Source organism: Cheilinus undulatus, linkage group 24 (genome assembly GCF_018320785.1).
Source record: "Cheilinus undulatus linkage group 24, ASM1832078v1, whole genome shotgun sequence".
NCBI classification, from domain to species: Eukaryota; Metazoa; Chordata; class Actinopteri; order Labriformes; family Labridae; genus Cheilinus; species Cheilinus undulatus.
In genome coordinates, this window is record NC_054888.1 from 9,775,401 (window position 1) to 9,795,339 (window position 19,939).

General features: G+C 39.5%; 1 protein-coding gene across 1 annotated transcript in view; it reads right to left on the minus strand.

Moving 5' to 3' along the window:
* prkx (protein kinase X-linked) overlaps window positions 1–19,365 on the minus strand; it is a 54,634-nt gene extending 35,269 nt beyond the window's left edge. Inside the window, exons 1-2 of the mRNA XM_041781777.1 lie at window positions 18,909–19,365; window positions 2,711–2,879 (exon numbers count right to left, since the gene is read on the minus strand). Of these exons, the coding sequence (XP_041637711.1) occupies window positions 2,711–2,879; window positions 18,909–19,062 (323 nt within the window). The 5' untranslated portion in view covers window positions 19,063–19,365. The remainder of the gene's footprint in view (window positions 1–2,710; window positions 2,880–18,908) is intronic.
* Between the last annotated feature and the right edge of the window lie 574 nt (window positions 19,366–19,939).

A 19,939-nucleotide genomic window follows, 5' to 3' on the forward strand; every position in this document is an offset into this window, starting at 1 on the left:
TGGACATGCCCAGAGGACCTCCAAAGGGAGGGAAGATCTTGATCACATGTTTGAACCACCTTAAGTAGTTCCTGTCAATGTGAAAGAGCAGTTGCTCTAATCCTAGTTGGTCAATAACCAAATCATCAAAAGCAGTACAGGCTGAATGATATTATGGCTGACAGGGACAGTACAAAGGAGTGAGTCAGCATGCTTTATCCCTCCCCCACACTGCCCTGTCCATGATGATTTAAAGGCATCTTTTAAAAGTCCAGGGTAGATGAACCTCCATCTAAACTCTGGTGTTTAGTTATTCTTTGAAGACGCTCTGAAAAAAGACATAAAACAAGATAACGGTTAAATCTAAGAGCCTTCCATTAAATGCTGAATTCCTGCTGTTTTCTAACGTGTTCATTGAAGGATTAGAGTGTTAAAGCAGCATCAGAAGACCCGCTGAAATCAGATGAAATGAGAGGCTGCATCGCTCTCACGCCCCTTTATCTCCCGCTGAGGTTTGGATTGGTGTGCAGCAGCGGTTTGAGCTGTAAGGACACTCGAGAGGAATAAAAAACAAGAGAGTGTGTCACTGATGAAGATGGAGGAGGCTCCAGTGTTTTCCATAAGTGCTGGCTGCCGGCCACAAAGACGATTACTGTCTCTGTGCTACACTGCTGCTTTATCTACTCTTTTTCTCGTCTCTGCAGCTCAATCTGAAACCATGACTTCTACCACATATACACTACTGCTCACAGGATTAGCTCTTTTACTCCTTTACAGGCTCTTTATGGTCTGGGAGCAGCACTGCTTATTAATTCTTTGTCTTTTTATAATCCTTAGCGTCTTGGATCCTCTGCAGCTGATTTTCCACATAAAATGTCAACAATATAAGAAGGCACTAAGACTTATTTAACTTTCCACCAAAACAATGCAAAACTCCACATAAACATCCTGTTTAGACAGTGCATTAACAGGGAGGGCAATAAGACACCAGTCTAATCTTTGAAAATATTTGACAAATTGCCCTTTAAAGTGCCCTCTGAGTTAACACAGTTTGATAAAGTATCTTAAAATGCCCCATGAGTGGACAAAACTGACAAAGTGCCCTCTAAGTCAACAATATTTGACAAATTGCTCTTTAAAGTGCCCACTGAGATGACAATATTTGACAAAGTGCCCTTTAAAGTGCCCTCTGAGTGGACAATAATTGACAAGAGCCCTTTTAAGTGCTTTCTGAGTGGACAGTGTTTGCCAAACCTTCTTTAAGTGCCCTCTGAGTGGACAAAAATTGAAAAAGTACACTTAAAAGTGCCCTTTGAGTGGACAATAATTGAAAAGTATACTTAAAAGTGCCCTCTGATTGGACAAAAATTGAAGACATAAGACATGCACTCTGAAGTGCCCTTTTGAAGTGCTCTCTGAGGGGACAAAACTAATGAAGTGGCCTCTGAGTTGACAATATTTAAGGTAAGTACCCTTTAAAGTGCCCTCTGAGTAGAAATAGAAGAAGTACCCTTTAAAGTGTCCTATGAGTGGACAATATCTGACAGGTTCCCCTCCCAAGTGCTCTCTGAGTGGACAATATTTGTCAAAGTACCCTTTGAAGTGTCCTCTGGATCAACTGCATTTCATAACATGCCCTTTAAAGTGCCCTCTGAGGTGATACTGTTTGACAAAGTGTCATTAAAATGACCTCTGAGTTGACAATATTTGACGAAATGTCCCTAAAGTGCATTCTGAGTGGGCAATATTTGGCAAGAGCCCTATAAAGAGCCCTCTGAGTAGACGGGACATTACTAGGTGCCCTTTTTAGTGCCCTTTGAGTGGATAAAATTAACGAAGTGCCCTTTGAAGTTCCAACTGATTGGACAGTTTATGACAATGTGACCTTTTTAGTGCCCTTTAAGTGAATTTTTTTGACAAGTATCCTTTGAAGTGCCCTCTGAGTCTCCAATTTCAAACAAAGTTCCCTTTGAAGTACCCTTTGAGTTGCTAATGTTTGCAGTGCTCTATAATGTGTCGTTAGAGTGAACAAAATTTGAAAAGTGCTTCCTGTTCAGACATTGTATTAACAAGGACAATGTTTTTTTTAGGTTAGCAACTCTTAAAAAGCTATGTCCAGGCTCGAGTCTGAAATGAGCATGCATTGCAATGACCTGTCAATAAAACACGACAGGCTAAGCGAGTTTTCTATATTTAGAAACTTGTAACCCTTATTCTTAGAAAAATTTAATGTTTTTTTATGTAAAAAAAAAAAGACCAGATTTAGACTCAGAATCATTCCCAAAGCATACATAGGAGCAGCTTTAGAAAATAGTTTTTAAGCATGCAGTCCTTTTCTGACTGATGAGGATAGAGTTAGGAAGACGCCGTCAGGTATAGTATGTTATGAAAGTAAAATGAGCACAGCTAGATGGATGTGTGGTGTCCTGATGGTGTTTGAGCCATTCTGCTCCATTTCTCCTCATATTTTATTGGATTTGTATCAGTGGGGAAATTTAAAATATTGTGGAGATTCCTCCATGAATAGCTCTGTGATTTATTTCATTTTGTAGAATCTACTGAGACTGTGGACTGAAAAAGTGAATATTAAATTGGATTAAAAAACACAGCTGCTTTAAAGGTAGAGACTCTCCTCAGGTAAAATTTTACCTTCACTGAAACCTACAATGAAAGCTATGTGTGAAGATTATTAAAAATGTCTCCCAGCAGGTGGTCCCCCCCCCCGACTCACAGTCGTATGAGGAACGGGTGGTTGACCTCGGTCAGCACCTCCTTCTCGTTGTGAACGTGCTGCTCCTGTTTCAGTCGGATCACGTCGGGGATCTTCATCTGCTTCAGGGCAAAAAAGTTCCTGCTCTTCTTGTCCCTCACCAGGAAGACTCGGCCAAACGTCCCCGTGCCTGAGGGGAGGATTAAACAGTTTGTTTATGAGCACAGTAAAGTTGGGCTACAATGTTAACTTGATGAGGCAACATAACTGGCCTTAGCTTGTTTTTAAAAAGCCACTGGTAGGGAGACACAACATTTTCTGCATTATATTGGTATTGGTAGAAGAAAATTGAAAGCTAATTATATTTGGTCTATTTTGAATACTCTATACTCAACTTAAGGTACAAATGGACAACATTTAACAAGTGTTCTCCAGGATGACATTTTTTTAACAAGTGCCCTTTGAAGTGCCCTCTGAGAGGACAATATTGGCAAAGTGCCCATTAAATTGCCCTCTGAGTGGACAATATTTGACATAACACCATTAGAAGTGTCCTCTGAGAGCACTAGTTGAACAACATTCAACTAGTGCTCTTAAAACTGCCCTATGAGAGGACAACATTTTAAAAGTACCCTTTTAAGTGCCCTTTGTGTGGGCAATGTATCACAATGCGCCCTTTGTTGTGCCCTCTAAGTGGACAAAACTAATGAAGTGGCATCTGAGCAGGCAATATTAAACAAGTGCTCTTTAAAGTGCCCTCTGCATGGACAACATTTGACAAGTGCCCCCTAAGATGATATTTTTGACAAGTGCCCTTTGAAGTGCCCTCCGAGAGGACAGTATTGACAAAGTGCCCATTAAATTGCCCTCTGAGTGGATAATATTTGACATAATCCCATTAGAACTGTGCTCTGACAGAATATTAATTTACTAGTGCCCTTTGAAGTGCACAAAATACCATTGCAAGTGCCCACCGCAAGGACATTTTCCAAATTTCCCTTTGGAGTGCCCTCTGAGATTACTTTTTTGGTTAAGTGCCCATTAAAATGCCCTCTGGGAAGACAATATAGGACAAGTGCCTCTGATGTGCTCTCTGAGAGGACATTTTTTGATCAGAGCAATATAAAGTCCCCTTAGAGTGGACAATACATGACAAAGTGCCCTTTAAAGTGCCCCTGAGACGACAATATAGGACAAGGTGCCCTTTAAAGTGCCCCTTAGAGTGGACAATACATGACAAAGTGCCCTTTAAAGTGCCCCTGAGACGACAATATAGGACAAGGTGCCCTTTAAAGTGCCCTTTAGGTGGAGAATAGTTACAAGTACCTTTTAAAGTGTTTTCTGAGAGTGGACAATATTTGACAAAGTGCCCTTTTAAGTGCCCTCTGAGAGGTCAATATTTGACCACCTGCCTCTTAGTGCCCTTTGAGTGGGCGGTGTATGACAATGTGCCATTTTAAGCGCCCTCTGAGTTGACAATATTTCACAAGTGCCCTTTTTTGTGGCTTCTAAGTCGAGAATATTTGACAAAGTACCCTTTGAAGTGCCCTCCAAGTGGACAACATTTGACAGTGCGCTCTTTAGGTAGACAAAAGCGAGTCAAAACCCCTCAGGGGTTTCTTGGGCAGGGTGACCTCTAAGTGGACAAAACCTACAAGAACGCATGTCTAATATTTGTGAAAATGAAGTGAAGTCCTCTAGCGTGCTTGGTATGAAATTTATGTCCACTGACATCCTTTCTTGTGTATCTTTGTCAAATAAATTGTTAAATAGTTTGCAATCAAATTGTTCATATTTCATATCCATTGTTGTCAGAGGTCTTGATGGTATTCAAAATTAAATACATTTGATCTTAACTAGGGTTAAATAAATAAATAACAGTGTTTCTGACTATTTATTTAAACTGTCTGACAGCTTTTTGTGCACTGGTGTCCCACCACATCCAGAAGATGTCCTTTTTATCATTCCTACCCCTGCCCCTCAAACATCCTGAGTCCACCCCTGAGTTGATGGATTGAGGGAGGCAATCTGATAGAGAAATAAGAAAAGTGAAATTCTATTTCCGACGAGTCCATTCTTTACTAAACCAGGCAAAACCGAGAGGAGAGGTGGAGGAAGTTCAAGAGAAAATCTAGATTTTCCACAAGGATGACCAGTCAATGAAATCCATTTATCGCCCTGGCCTATTGGGTGCCATTTTTGTAGGTGGGTCTCTGGCTGTAGTTCAAAATGAACTCACGTCCACGACTCCTTATCTCTTTCCATTCAGGAGCGGACTCTTCACTCCCTGCCTGATTTCTATCCCTTCTCTTGGCAGGTGAAGGAAATTATTCATCCTATTCACCTGTCAGGTATTTTCTGTTGTGTCTAACTGATGCATGCTGGCGTGTAGTTTTGACTGTGATGAAACCATGACGGGCTGTAATTATGTGTTCACATGCTCCAACGATGATTTCCAATAAATGTTCTGCCTGCAGGGCTCCACGTGAAGCTTTAGTTTCACTGTTGTGTGTTTTTAACTGTGCTGTGTTATCTGTCAGGAACATTTTGTTTTAATCCTTTCTATTTAAATTACTATAACTGCCAGGCCTGTACTTATTTTTATGAAAAGAGCAGATTTTAGAGCTGCTCTTCTGATATTCTTTGAAGAAAATGTTCATTTTCCATTTTATATTTGATGGAGAAGAGAACAGAAAAGAAAGTCTGTGGTAGAGATGATCTCTTAAAATGGGTCAGTAACAGTTGGACGTCCTGTTGGAGCATGCTGGTCCTCCTGAGGCAGAGTGACTGCAGTCTGTGTGGCCTCCAGTCGCTCCGAGCTGTTGTTGTTTTCATCTTGCAGACGAGGAATAGGGCTACGATTTTCTGTCTCATATAAAAGGGTCAAGTATGCTTAGCCTTGAAGACAAAGAAATGGGCAAAATATTCTGTTTCAGGAGAGAAATAGGCTTCAGGATTTTGGTTTTCAGGAAGAGAACATGACTCAATATGTATCTTCTGCAGACAAGAACAAGAGTTAAAAATCAGAGTTTTCTAGACATGGAAAAGAGGTTGGGATATCCTATAGACAAGTAAAGGGGCTCAAATTTTATTTCGGCAGGCAAAGAAAGGCTTATTAAGGACCCTGTATTTAATTTCTGTAGACAAGAAAACAGCTCAAGATTTGATTCTCAAGACATGGAAAAGGGTTTAGTATTCCTACCCTTCAGACAAGGAAATGGGCTTAGGATTTTAGACCAGCAGATAAGGTATTGGGCTTAGTGTTTTCCTCTAGCAGACAAGGAAAATGCCAGCTATGTTAGTCCTGTGAGGGAGGAAAAGGCCTAAAATTTTCCATCAAAAATGGCTGAGAATTCTGTTCTTTCAGACAAGAAGAAGGGCAAAGATTTGGTTGCTTCAGATGTGGAATTCGGTTTAGGATTTTGGTAGGAAAAAGGATTCATAATTTCAGACCTACAAGCAAGGAAAAGGTATAAGGATTTAAGTCCTGGGAAGGGGAAAAGGGCTAAAGATTTCAGTCCTTCAAACGAAGAAAAGGGTTGAGTATTTCAGTTCTGCAAAAAATGAAATGCCTGAGTATTTTGGTTCTGCAGACAAGGAAAAGGGCTCAAGATGTTTTTGGTACAATCCTGGAATAAGGTTTGGGATTTTGGTTCTGCAGACAAGAAAGAAGGACTCAGCATTTCATTGATGCAGAGAAGTTCTGTCTTTCAGCCTTGCAGACAAGTAATAGGGCAAAATATCCCAGTTTTGAAGGTGGGAAAAAGGGCTAAGCGGTTAAGTCTTTCAGGCAAGAAAAGGGGTGATGTATTTTGGTTGTGAGGTCAAGGAAAAGGCTCAGGATTTTATTTTTGCAGGCAGAAAAAAGGGTTTGGTATATGATTCCTGCAGGCGAAAAAAAGGGCTAAATAATTTGGAAAGGGGTTCAGCATTTTGTTGCTGCAAATGCAGAAAATGCCTCAGTTTTAAAGACAAGAAAGTAAGCTCAGAATTTCAGTCTTGCACTTTAAGAAATAGCAAAGTGTTTCTGATTAGCAGTCAAGGAAAAGGGCAAGGTTTTCTGTCCTGCAGACAAGAAAAAGGACTAAGGATTTCACTCCTGCAGGCAAAGAAAAGAGCCGAGCATTTCCTGCAGACGAGCAGAGACAGAAACAACAAATATCTGACGATGACTGAGACTCTGTGACTCAGACGAGGAGCTACTGAAACTTCCAAATGAAATGCCAGCTGTCTCGTTCCTCTGCTTGCTTCGCCAACAATGATCCTTTGTCTCAGGACTCGTGGTGTTTCCATGGCAATGCAGAAACAACAGCACACTAGACAGGTGGTCTGATTGCTGCAGGTAAATGCCTCGGCACTTTGTGTTGTTAAACTTTTACGATATGAACAGGTTTCTAGGAACAACTTGTAGCTTTCGCACATGAATCCTGATGAGCTTTATATTTATGATAAGCCAGGCAGCGATCTTTCTGTTCTAACAGTTCTATCATTAAACTTGTGTGAAGGTAGCCTCAGGACTTCAGTTTCTCCATTGTGGAGTGGGAGCAAACAGCTTCCTTTCAATCAAGTTAAAAAATAAAGTATGGTTTGACCTGAATGTTGGGATGTAAAACATAAAACAGGGGAAGAAGACAGCGCTTTAGAGGATTAGACAGGAAACACTCGGGTATCTCTCTAACCCTGCGCTCTGCACAACAAAGCAGCGAACTGGTGTAACATTTCACCTCTTTTTACCTCCTCTTCTCTGCACAATAAGGCGCCCACTGTGCGAGTTTTGAACCAGATACACGCTAAGTGAAGCCGGTGTTATTTTTCTGGACTCCCTTAGCCCACGCTGTCATCAGAAACCAGGAAGTGACAAAGAGACTGACCCAGACGGGCTTGGCTGATTTTCACAGTGATGCTGTGAAACGGATATTTACCTGTCTGAAAAGTGGGTCATCCTGACTCCTCTTCCACCTGCTTTCTGGGACGGGGGGACAACAACCTGCAGGGCTGGTTTTAAAACTGTTCTGAAGGGATGCAACTGGAAAAAGTTGATGGCTTGAGTCTATAAAAAGTATTCATCCCCTATTGATTGTATAAAGCAATCATGCTCAATATAATTTGGCATATTAGAAAAAAAAAAAGATTGAATCTGCTGCATTCAATTTACCTTCTACCTTTACAAGCCTTCCAGGGCTGGCTGCTGAGAAGCATCCACACAGCATGATGCTGCCACCACCATGCTTCACAGTGGGGATGGCAACGACCAAACACAGCATCTTGTCTGATGGCCAGAAGAAGCACCATTTCAGTCTCATCAGACCAAAAGCTTTGGCTCTGTGCTCTTCCGCCTCAGCATATCTGGTCAACTATTTGGGCATGCAACCTTCAACAGAGACAGCAACAACAAACAAAACTAAAACTAGTTATTTCAGCTTTGTTTTTCATGCATGGTGCCGACTGTAGTTTTTCTTGTCATCAGCCAAAAAGAAGAGGTAAGCCATAACCATAAACATTGTTAGTTGAAGGTCTATTTTTGCTTTATATTTGCTGTAAATATCTGCTTTTATCGGCAGTAAATATTGGCTTTTATTAGCTGTAAATACACTCTTTTATCAGCTGTAAACATCTTCCTATATAATCTTTACATATTGCTATTTCATCAGCTGTAAATATAGGCCTGTATCTCCTGTATATACTGGCATTCATTAGCTGTATATATTTGCCTTTATTGGCTGTAAATACCGCCTTTTATCTGCTGTAAAAATTGGCATCTATTAGCTGTAAATATACACTTTTATTAGCTGTAAATATCGGCATATATAATCTTTAAATATTGGCCTTTATCGGCTGTAAATATCTGCTTTTACAGGCTGCAAATATCGGCCCTCATAAGCTGTTAATATCTGCTTTTATTGGCTGTAAATATTGGCCTTCATCTGCTGTAAATATCTGCTTTAACAGGCTGTAAATATTAGCCTTTATCTACGGTAAATATTGGCATTCATAATCTTTAAATATGGGCCTTTACCAGCTGTAAATATTGGCATTTATAATCTGTAAATATCTGCTTTTTTATTTGTAAATATTGGCCTTTACCAGCTGTAAATATTGGCATTTATAATCTGTAAATATCTGCTTTTTTTTTTATCTGTAAATATTTGCCTTTATCTATGGTAAATATTGGCATTCATAATCTGTAAATATTGGCCTTTATCTATGGTAAATATTGGCATTCATAATCTGTAAATATTGGCCTTTATCTACAGTAAATATTGGCATTCATAAACTAAAAACAGTGGCCTTTATCGGCTGTAAATATCTGCATTTCTCAGCTGTAAACGTTGGCATTCATAACTTGTAAATATCTGCTTTAATTTTATAAAAACATCTTATCAGCCAAAAAAAGAATAAAGCCACAGCCGTAAACTTACTTAGATGAAGAATGTCAGTGAAACACTTGGCATTTATTAAGGCAGGGAACTCTGAATGGGGAGTGATGCAGGTTGCTGTGAGGCGCTATCCTTTATCAGAAATGTCCAAAAGACTGATGAAAAACCCAAATTATATCGATCATGATTGATTTATTAAGTCAATGACAGGGTAAATCATCCAAGGGGGTGAATACTTCTTATAGGTACAGTGTGCCCCTCGTCAAATGTTATTACTATATAATCTTCCCACTTACACATCTACAGGGCAGTTCAGAAGATGAAATGGACCTGTGCTTGTACAGTTTTAGAAGACAAAGGGGGCAAGTACCCCATACTTGAGCACAGCTGCGCTCACATCTTCCATAGACTGTGCCAGAGTCCACATGACTCCAGCCCTACCTCCATAAGTAGATTGTTCGGTGCGCTTGCACTCACACTGATGAAATGGAACAGGACTTTGGGGTCAAGTGTACTCGGATGTGAAACCAGCCATACTTTCATCCTATCAACCGCTGGAACAACTTCACTGAGACGGTCACCAAATCCCTGAATATGATGTTGGGGATGTTCCTGCTGAATTTATCCGCGCTGACAGGACTGACGCCTTGCAGCGACGCTCTCTGGGTCACAATGAATAAATCTACGGCACAAGAGAGTTCCCTCCTGATTTCAATGACAATTAAACAACAGCAGGCAGATAAAGAGCTTTAGCTGATTTGTTTTGTGCAGAAAATCCCTCCCATCAGACAAAACGCTCAGCAAATTGGATTTTTATGCACACAGGCTTAAAGCCTGGGCTTTGTCGTCCACATGTAGATTAATACACATTACACTGCTACAGCATGACAGCATCCATCAGTATGTATGTGAAATCTGCCTGTAGGCTACGTCACTATTAATGAGAAAGGTTTGAGGGTTGCAGTGTCATCAGTGTCAACATCTAAGATTTTAAGACAAGCATGCACCATTGTTTCATTAAAACTGTAAAATACAACAAGAAAGGAGGGGAAATGAAGGTATGACTCCTGGAAGAGTAAATGATATGCTGGTGTCCAGACCAACAATTCAATTTTGAGTTTAATATATGAAATAATTTGTGTAATATGTGGGGATGGATAATATCCACATTATATCAATATCATCAGATATTAGCTTAAAATATAAATTATCCATATTGGCAGATATTTAAATTTCAGCTAGTTGGAACTAATATATGAACTGTAAATATCAGCCTTCTGTTTCAAATATTTTTATTAAAGAAAACTGGATCTTCACATAGCGTCCATAAAAACATTTTGCTTTTTTTCTTTACGCACAAAAAAGCTATCAAGGCCTGACATATTAAATGGAAGTCCTTTCATCCTTAGCAGCAGGCAAAAAAATAAAATAAAGTAAAATAAAAAAATAAAAATCTTCTTATCTAGGTACAAAGTGAACAACAGAACAATAACAAACTGTTCTCATCCCGACCCCAACCTCAACCCACCCCAATATCAGCCTTTATCAACTGTAAACATGGGCATTTATTAGCTGAAGAATATATGCTTTAAGGTGTAAACATATGCTTTTATCAGGTGTAAGTATCTGCCTATATCAGCTGTAAATATTGGCATTTATTAACTGCAAATATCTGCCTTAATTGGCTGTAAATATTACCTTTTTTCAGCAGGAAATATGCTTTCATCAGCTAGAAATAAATGCTTTTATCAGCTGTTAAAATCTGCTTTTATCCACTTGAAATGTTGGCCTTTATTTAATGTAAACATGTCCATTACGGCTGTAGAATATCTGCTTTCATCAGCTGTAAATATCTGCTTTTATCTACCATAAATATTTGCCTTTATGTAATTTAAACATGGGCATTTATGGCTGAAAAGTATCTGTTTATTTAGCTGTAAAAATAGGCTTTCATCAGCTGTAAAAATAGGCCTTATCAGTGGTAAATAACCGCTTTAATGAGCTGTAAATATCAGCTTATATCTACTGTAAATGGACATTTACAGGCTGTAGAATATATGCTTTCATCAGCTGAAATTAGATGCTTTTATCAGGTGTAAATATGTGTTTTTTAACAGCTGTAAATATCTGCTTTTATCTACTGTGAATATTGCCCTTATTGACTGTAATATAAATGCTTCTATTGGCTGTAAATATCAGCCTGTATCTACTGTAAACAACGGCCTTTATCGGCTGTAAATATATCTGTTTTTTTGGCTGTAAATTGTTGCTTTGACTGGCAGTAAATATCTGCTTTTATAGGCTTTAAATGTTGGCCAAGACTGGCTATTTAAATATTGGCTTATATTGGCTGTAAATATTGGCCTATAGTACCTGTATATATTGGCTTATATTAGCTGTAAATATCTGCTTTTCTCAACTGTACATATCAGCTTTAATTGACTGTAAAAATGGCCTCTATTGGTTGTAAATATCTGCTTTTATTGGTGGTAAATATTGGCTTTTTGGAGGAAGACATCGCTTTTATTGGCTTCAAATATCAGCCTTATGACTGCGTATATCTGCCTAACATTTACAACTGCACTTTCACATTGGCAACTGTTGAGATAAGCAACATTTAAGGAAAGTGCATGCAAATAAAAGAAAACTAGATTAAAGGATGCTTGAACAGCTACTGTAAGAACCTTAATTTAATGCAAAGATCCGTCTTTATTTTTTCAAGGTCCATTTTTCATTACCTTGTAAATCAAACTCCTTTAGATCTATCTGCTCTCCTTATCCCACTGTTCCTTTCTTGGGTTGCATTTTAAAGACAGTACTTCAAAAATCGAGTATTCTGGATAACAACATTTTAACATCTTAACCTCTAAAAATAAACATGTGGTTTGAGCAACTTGCATGTGAGAAGGAAAACAGTGTCCCTTGTATTAAAAGCACTGGCGTATTTGGACCAGAATCAGCCTTAATCTCTAATCTCCTTGACCTCTCTGCAACCTCCGGACCCCTCGGATCTGCTGACCAATCACAGCTTTTACATCCATGCTTTAAGCTAAAATTAGGTCTGCGACACAAGTGGAGGATCTCTGCGGTATGATGGCATTTTTAAATGCAACATGCAACAGATAAACAAGTGTTAAACTGGGGATGTTTTCTGTAAATAAGGCTGCCTTTAAGGATGTTTTCCAGCATGATTACATGGTGATAATGATTCATTTTACAGCCTTAGTAGGATGTAAAGATTGGCATAAATCCTCCCCTCTTTAACGGTTCACTTCTCTTTGATAACTTCTTAAAAAGCTTGCTTTAGCTGGAATTCTGATCTCCAAATTTAGCTGACATCCTCTTCTTTCTTGTGCAACTTTCCCAAGGCTTTATTCAATCATTCCCATGCCTTCCTTCAAACTCTGGATGGTTCCCCGTGTTAGTTTAGTGTTTTAATCTGATTAATGGATATTAATAATCCCGTAATAAAGCCTTTAAGTCAACATTTGTTCAGCTGAATCAACACATGTTGTGGACAGTTTCAAATGTGGGGAATGAAGAATGGATTTCACGTGATTCCTCAAATCTGGCTGCTTTGGACATTTTAAGCCGATTAAGATCCAAAAGTAGGAAAAGACGCCTGAGCACTGACTAAATTATATTCATTATTTAGAAGGTTTTGGGTTGAATCTTTGTCCAGGGACAGTTGTGAAGTGTCCTAAATGTGGCTGAAGTAAAATTATAGGAATTACAGGTGGGGAAAAAAGCAGTTTTTTTGGTCCTCTTGCTCCTGAAGCCTGTGTTGTAATCCAAACCAGCGGTTTGCAAACTTTTTTCACCTAAGGCACTAAGGTTAAGCCAAAATCTCAAGGCACACCACATTTAAATTGGTAAAAAGTAGACTTTTTAAACAATGTTACAGTCAAGGTGGCCTATAAGAGGAGATAAAGGGGAGAGCTTTCTGGGGTCCAGCCAACTGGGGGATAACGAAAATGGAAAAAATAGGGAAAAAAGTGGCAAAACAAAGTCAGAAATGGGTAAAAATTGGTGAAAAAGTGGCCCAGAAATTTGTTGAAATTGGCGAAAACTGGTTGAAAATGACAAAATAGTGGCAAAAATGGGCTACAAGTAGTCTAAAAGGATTAAATGTAAAAGGGTGGTAAAAATGGGGTAAAAGTAATTTTAAAAAAAAGGGAAAAATTGGGCAAAAAAAGGTTAAACAGAGGCAAAAGTGGGCTAAAATTGATATTAAAAAAAGGTGGCATAGGTGGCAAAATAGCTCATACTGTGAAGAATAGAGGAAAAAAGTTGCTAAAAGTTGGTTTAAAAAAAAGGGTTAAAAGTGACGGGAAAAATGGCAAAAAAATGGCCAAAAAATAGCAAAATAGTGCAAAAAGCAGTAAAAAGGTAGCAAAAATTGGTTAAATTTTGCAAAAAAAGTTCCAAAAAAGTGGCAAAACAAAGTCAGAAATGGGCAAAATTAGTAAAAAAAAGAGGCCAAAAAAATAAGTTGAAATTGGCAAAAACTTGTCGAAAATGTCACAATAGTCGCAAAAATGGGTTACAAGTAGTCTAAAAGGATTAAATGTTGGAAAAGGCTGGTAAAAAATGGTTAAAAGTAATAAAAAAGGGTGAAATTGGGGGAAAAAAGTGTTTAAACAAAGGAAAAAATGTGGCATAGGTGTAGAAATAGATCAAAAGGTGCAAAAAAAGTGGCAAAAAAATGGTTAAACTTGCTAAAAGGTGTCAAAAAAAGGGGTAAAAATTAGCATGAATTAATAATTTCAACCCCAAGTTCAACCCAATAATGGCTTGCCATGCTTTTCAGCTCTTAACCTACAAATTTCCACGGCACACCTAGACTTGCCTTAAGGCACACTACTGTGAATTGCCACATCATTTGAGAAACACTGATCTAAACTCCATCTATAAAGGCAACACTGGACCTTGAACCTTAGTGTCATTGAAGCTCCTTGTCGAGTAATTCTGGAAATTCAATGACGAAGGCATGGCTCTGGACTGCTTCAGACATGTCTCTGCTTGAACACGGACTCACCTTCACCTGTCAGGATGTTTAAATTCTGCCCTGTGACGCACCTCCTGTTTGAGCACGCCACTGAATCAGGATCATGACTGAGAAGTGGCAAAAGAGAGACAGAGCTGCAGGTTTGGGTTATTTAGAGTCACCAACACTCTGATTTTAGGACAAAACACCAAAAACAGGGTTATTATGCGGTTTGGATTCATTGCAGGTTTGAAATGTAAGGTTTGAATCCTTCAAATGTCACAACTCCAATGAGAGGGAGAAACATTCGCAGTTCCTGTCGGACAAAAAAAAGGATTTATGCTCTTAAGCTCTAAAAATAAGAAAAAATATGATGGCTATCCTGATTTATTCATTTTTAAATGATCATATATGGATGTGGATTGATGCTTCTGGTGTCTTTATGCAGAAATATTGTCAAATTTGAGGTTTTAACAGATTTGAGGCTCTGAAAAGTATTATGACCAATCACAGTCAATATAATTTGGTGTTTTTGACAAAAAACAAACCTTAAAATTCCTGGGCTTTGACTCAGCCAGTCCAGAACATTCACCTTGTTGTGTTTATGAATACAAAATGAAAATTTACCTTTAGGGTTAGACAGCCAACCCTCAAAGTTAGGGTTAGGGAAAGAAATAAAACCCTAACACCCTACAAACTAAAGAAAACCCAACAAGGGTCAGTATGTCACTGGTCGCCCCACTGGAGTGGTCTGCATCAGATGAGCCCACCATAGAGATCTACAGCCTTTATGAGCCTTCCAGAGCTGGCTGCTAAGAAGCACCCCCCAGCATGATGCTGCCAACACCGTGCTCCACAGCAAGGATGGTGCGTTTGTGGTGATGTGCAGTGCTTGGTTTCATCAGACCAATCAATTTCTTCCACTTTACAATGGAGTTTTGTTTTTTTGGCGAACTTCAGCCCAGTTTATGAGGACGGCCTGATCTAGATAGATTTACACATGTGCCATATTCCTTCCATTTCTTGATGATGGATTCAACTGAACTACAAGTACCTTGTATTGTTGTATTGACTTAAACTTTCAAGAACCTTTTCTCTGGGTGTGTTCTTTTGTCTTCTTGGTGTAATGGTAGCCAGGAATACTGATTAACCTTCCAGTCTTCCTGGCCAGAGTGAAGCTCCATACATGTGCCAAGGTCAAGCTTGACGGCATTTCTTCTGTCCGGGCCTTTTCCTCTCTGGTAAAAACCCCGAGACCGGCGGTGGTTTTCGGGCACTTTGGACACCCACAGCACGACCAGAGGCTGGTGGCAGCCCTAATACCTACCCAGACGGTACTCTAGGCCATGCTTTCTTGCCACATCTTCAACTAACTGTGCCCTAAAGCTGCTGACTTTGTTATCTTTTCCGTTTATTTGCCTGGTAACATGCAAGGACATCCAGAGCGCAGCCAGGGTTGTGTCAATCCTCCTTTCCGCCCACAGGTGGGCTTACTTGCTGTTACACGCCTTATTTCAGCCTTAATTTTTGGCCCAAACACGCCTGAAACTTATTCACAGTACTGTATATCCTCATGACTCACTAGGGCTGGACTGGGTTACAAAATCCGACCAGGCCTTTTAAGTCTTATCCACCATATGACAGCTTTTGGATTCATGTTTTTTGGTTTTAGTAAACCACAAATATGAAAGGATGACAGTACACACAGTTTTGGACAAACCTTGAACAATCTGCCATGTTTACACAGTTATCATGTACAAAATGATAAAGATTAAACTGGGTCAGCTGGAAGTGAGACATATAATGATAAAGCTCCGTTATATAAACCTGTGTGTATGATATGATATCACAGTCAGCCGTCAATATCAACTAGAACTACATTTATTATCTATGTGTGAACACACTGGTGGTTACATGATAAAGACTGCATGTTTTCTCTTGTTCCTCCATCGTCTTGTTGACCCTTGTGTAAGAAAAGAATTGCTATCAACCCATAATCATCCCTGCTTTCTTATTTTCAGTCTTTGTAAAAGCTGCAGTAATTACGGAGCCGTCAACAACTGAGAAAGAAATCAGCAACTGTTCCAGTTGATGAATATTTTGGAGGCATTTCTCAAACAACAATTCCCTTCAGTTTCAGCCTGATGCCGCAAGATAAAATGTGGACTAATTTGAAAAGTTTAATTAGTGTTTATTTCTGACGTTACTACTAGAAAATAATCAGCAGGGAAATCATGAAAAATAATAGACAGAGAAGATGAGAATGAAAAAAAATCACGACTGATTGATAGCATCTCACATTTTCAGAAAAAAGAACAATCTGGAAGAATATGGAAATCGTGAGTTTTTAACACCTACTTTAACTAAACAAGACGCTGGATTTTTCAGTTTACATTCTCCAGGGGCAACTTTAAATGCATCATTGATAAGATATGATAAGAATATTAAGAAACCCTGGTAAAGATGTTTTTATTGTGTGATTTAGCTTCTGTGCCTTTGTGATAAAACAGACAAGGAATTGTAAACAATTCAGCCATTTATTCTACAACACATAACCAAGAGGCACTATGGAGGGCAATTTAGTGTTTTTCCACTGAAAGGGCCGCCTAGAAGGCCCCTAACCCAAGTAGAGCTGCAACAAATTATTTTTTATGTCGACTAATCTAACGATTATTTTTTACGATTAGTCGACTAGTCGTGGCTATTTGGCATACTATTTTGGATCCCCGTTTTACCTCGCCTTCTTATGCATGCACACCTGTGAAAACTTCATGGTTTAGCAAATTGACATGACACGGCAAGTTGCTACATCGTCAAGGTTTGTTTTTCCTCTAATATAAAAGTATTGAACTGACAACTAAAGTAAATTGCACACTAAATAGCGTTACTGAAAAAATCGTTACCCTAGCAAATATCAAAGATGGTTTTCCGACTGATTAACGTACGGCACCGGCGTTAAAAGTAGGCTACTGGAATTAATCCTCGTGCCTGAAGCACAAAGCGCTCAGTAACTAAATGCAAAAGATCTAAAAGATATTCATGCAACTTGCAAACTTACCCACAAATACCCGCGGTATTTGAAGACGCGGCAGCTACAGTGTGTTTACGTTTCAGGTGTTCGTGCATTGCCGTAGTGCTGCCATGGTGCGAGAGTTTGACTTGACACAGTTTGCAGTTGACTTGTTTCGCCAATTTGTTTTCTGTAAAATGTTCCCAAACTTTGGAAGCTTTGGGTCGGCTTTTTGGTGTGTTCTCTGTGCTTTCCGCCATGCTTAACTTCTTCTTCTCAGTTTCTGTGAATAATGTAAACAGTGGGAGCGATACTGCCCCCACCACTTCCTGGAGTGAACTGCAAGTACAGATGAGTCCTTACGGGCCGGTACTAGATTTTACCGATATAAAATACAATAATATGACACGTCGACACTTGAATTCCCGCATCGACGAATTTTTATAGTTGACACAAACGATTATGTCGACGAATCGTTGCAGCCCTAAACCCAAGTTCAACCGCAGGAAGGGGACCTTGGTGGGCCCTTTACCAGGATTTGTCAATTGGAAGGGCACCTCAGTGGGCGCTAAACCAGTGTTTTTTTTACTAGTAAGGCTCCTAAGTTGGCACTTGACCAAGTTTTGGCCACTATCTTTGTAGACACACTACCAAGTTTTGTCCACATTAGGGCACATTAGGGAGGGGCTTATCCAAGTTTTGTCTACTGAAACGCCACCCTAAAGGCCCTTAACCAAGAGTAGTTCTTGAGGGTCATTAAAGTACCAATTCTGTAAACTAGAAGGCCATTTTAAGGGGTACTTAACCAAGTTCTGTCCACTAGAAGGGCACTTTAAGGGGTGTTAAACTAAGTCTTGGCCACAAGAAGGGAACGTAGAAGAATATTCGCCAAGTTCTATCCACTGTAAGGGCATCTTAGTTGGCACCTAACCAAGTTTTGGCCACTAGAGTGGTATTTTTGGACACACTACCAAAAGTGGTCCACTAGAAGGTCTTCTTGGGGGGGCTTACCCGAGTTTTGTCTACTGGAATGGCACCCAAAAAGGCCCTTAACCAAGACCAGTCCTTGAGGGTCATTTTTGTGCCACAAGTTCTATCAACTAGCAGGTCACATTAAGGGATACATAACCAAGTTCTGTCCACTAGACTGGCATCTAAGTGGACACCTTACCAAGTTTTGGGCACTGGAAGGGCCCCCCTAAAAGACAATTTACCAAGTTTTGCACAGGCAGGACACCTTACTAGGCACTTAACCAAGATTTGGCAACTAGAAGGGCACTTTAGGGGGGCGCATAACCAAGTCTTGCTCACAAGACTTACATCGTAGTGGACACTTACCCAGGTTTAGTCCACTGCAAGAGCACCTTAGTTGACACTTAATCAAGTTTGGTCCCCTAGAAGGGCCCCTTAGTGGGCACTTGGTGGGCCATCCTAAAATACTATTAACACAGTTTTGTCCAATGGGAGTCCATCCCCTACAAATATTCATACATTTGTAAATGTAACATGAGGATTCCTTATATTCAACTATCACAAAGAGTCTGGAATTTTAAAAATAACTCTAATGTGTTGGAAATCAGCACCTCAACACAGGGTTTGACCATCACCTACAGATCAGATATATATAGTTTGATATAATTATGACGTTCAGTAGTATTTGCAGCCTTGTTTGGCCTTATACGGCACCCATAAATTGACAAAATTCGTTCTTGCTGCATTAAACTGTTCCCTGCTGCATTGTCAAAGATATGCCTATGAGATTTAAGGATATATCCAACATTTTAACACCTAAAACAACACTGTAACACAAGTGAATATATATTTTTGTAATAATTTTAGACTCACCAACAGTAGCGATGGTCTCCAGCTCATCCAGACTGTATATTCGACTATTCAGTGATGCTTCTCCAGCTGCACTGCCGCCGGTTGTGTTATTTTTACTTTCTTTCACACAGTTCGTGTCACCGTGGACTCCCACTTTGGCCTTGGAGGACGCCATGTCTTCTTTTCGGGATTATTTGGGGACTATTTGGGTTTAAAAATATCCACACAGTCCGTATCACACATAGCGTTAGCAGCTAACAATCCATGGAAGCTAATGGGAGATTCACCGCAGCACTGGAGGTATGAAAGGACACCGGAACCATAGAAGAAGAACACGGACTAACGGTCGGATAGTGCGCTGTAAAAACCCGTTTTAAAACACCGATAACTCGATAAATCCCGCCATTATTCCGTTCACAGTTTGCTAATTTTCTACATTATTTACCCAGACACAACAACAGACCTCACCCCGCAGCTCCGTCCACATCAACCAGGAAGAACTACAGCCAACCAGGAAGAACTACAGCCAACATATAAGAACTACAAAATCTATTTTCCGGTGATGACTTTCAAAATAAAAAAACTAACCGATGTGGAGGCGTTTACTGAAGAGAAAAAAAGAACAAAAGTGACGTCTAACAATCTATATATACTTTTTTAAATCTTTAAATTATCATAGCTTTATCAAAAACGTCAATTTCAACTGAAAATGTTAAACATTAACATAACTGTTGAGTCAAACGGTTGGACTTCCTGCTTTTTGTTTCTGCCTTTGCGCACCTTGACACGGCCAGAAGACAAGCTGCATGTTGACAAAGTGCAGCCAATGAATACGAAGCTGTCCAGGAAAATTGACCAATGATACGTGTAGATGGGCGTGGTGTGAAGGCAGATAGAAATAGGAAGAAAACAGGGAGAAAAAAATCATCTAAGTCGAGGAAATCTAAAATTAGCAGGCTGGAATCACAAGGTTCAGTGGGACTAAAGTACAGATGATGCTGCAAATTGTCTAAATCAAATTCACCAATAACTAAAAATTATTAAGATGAAAA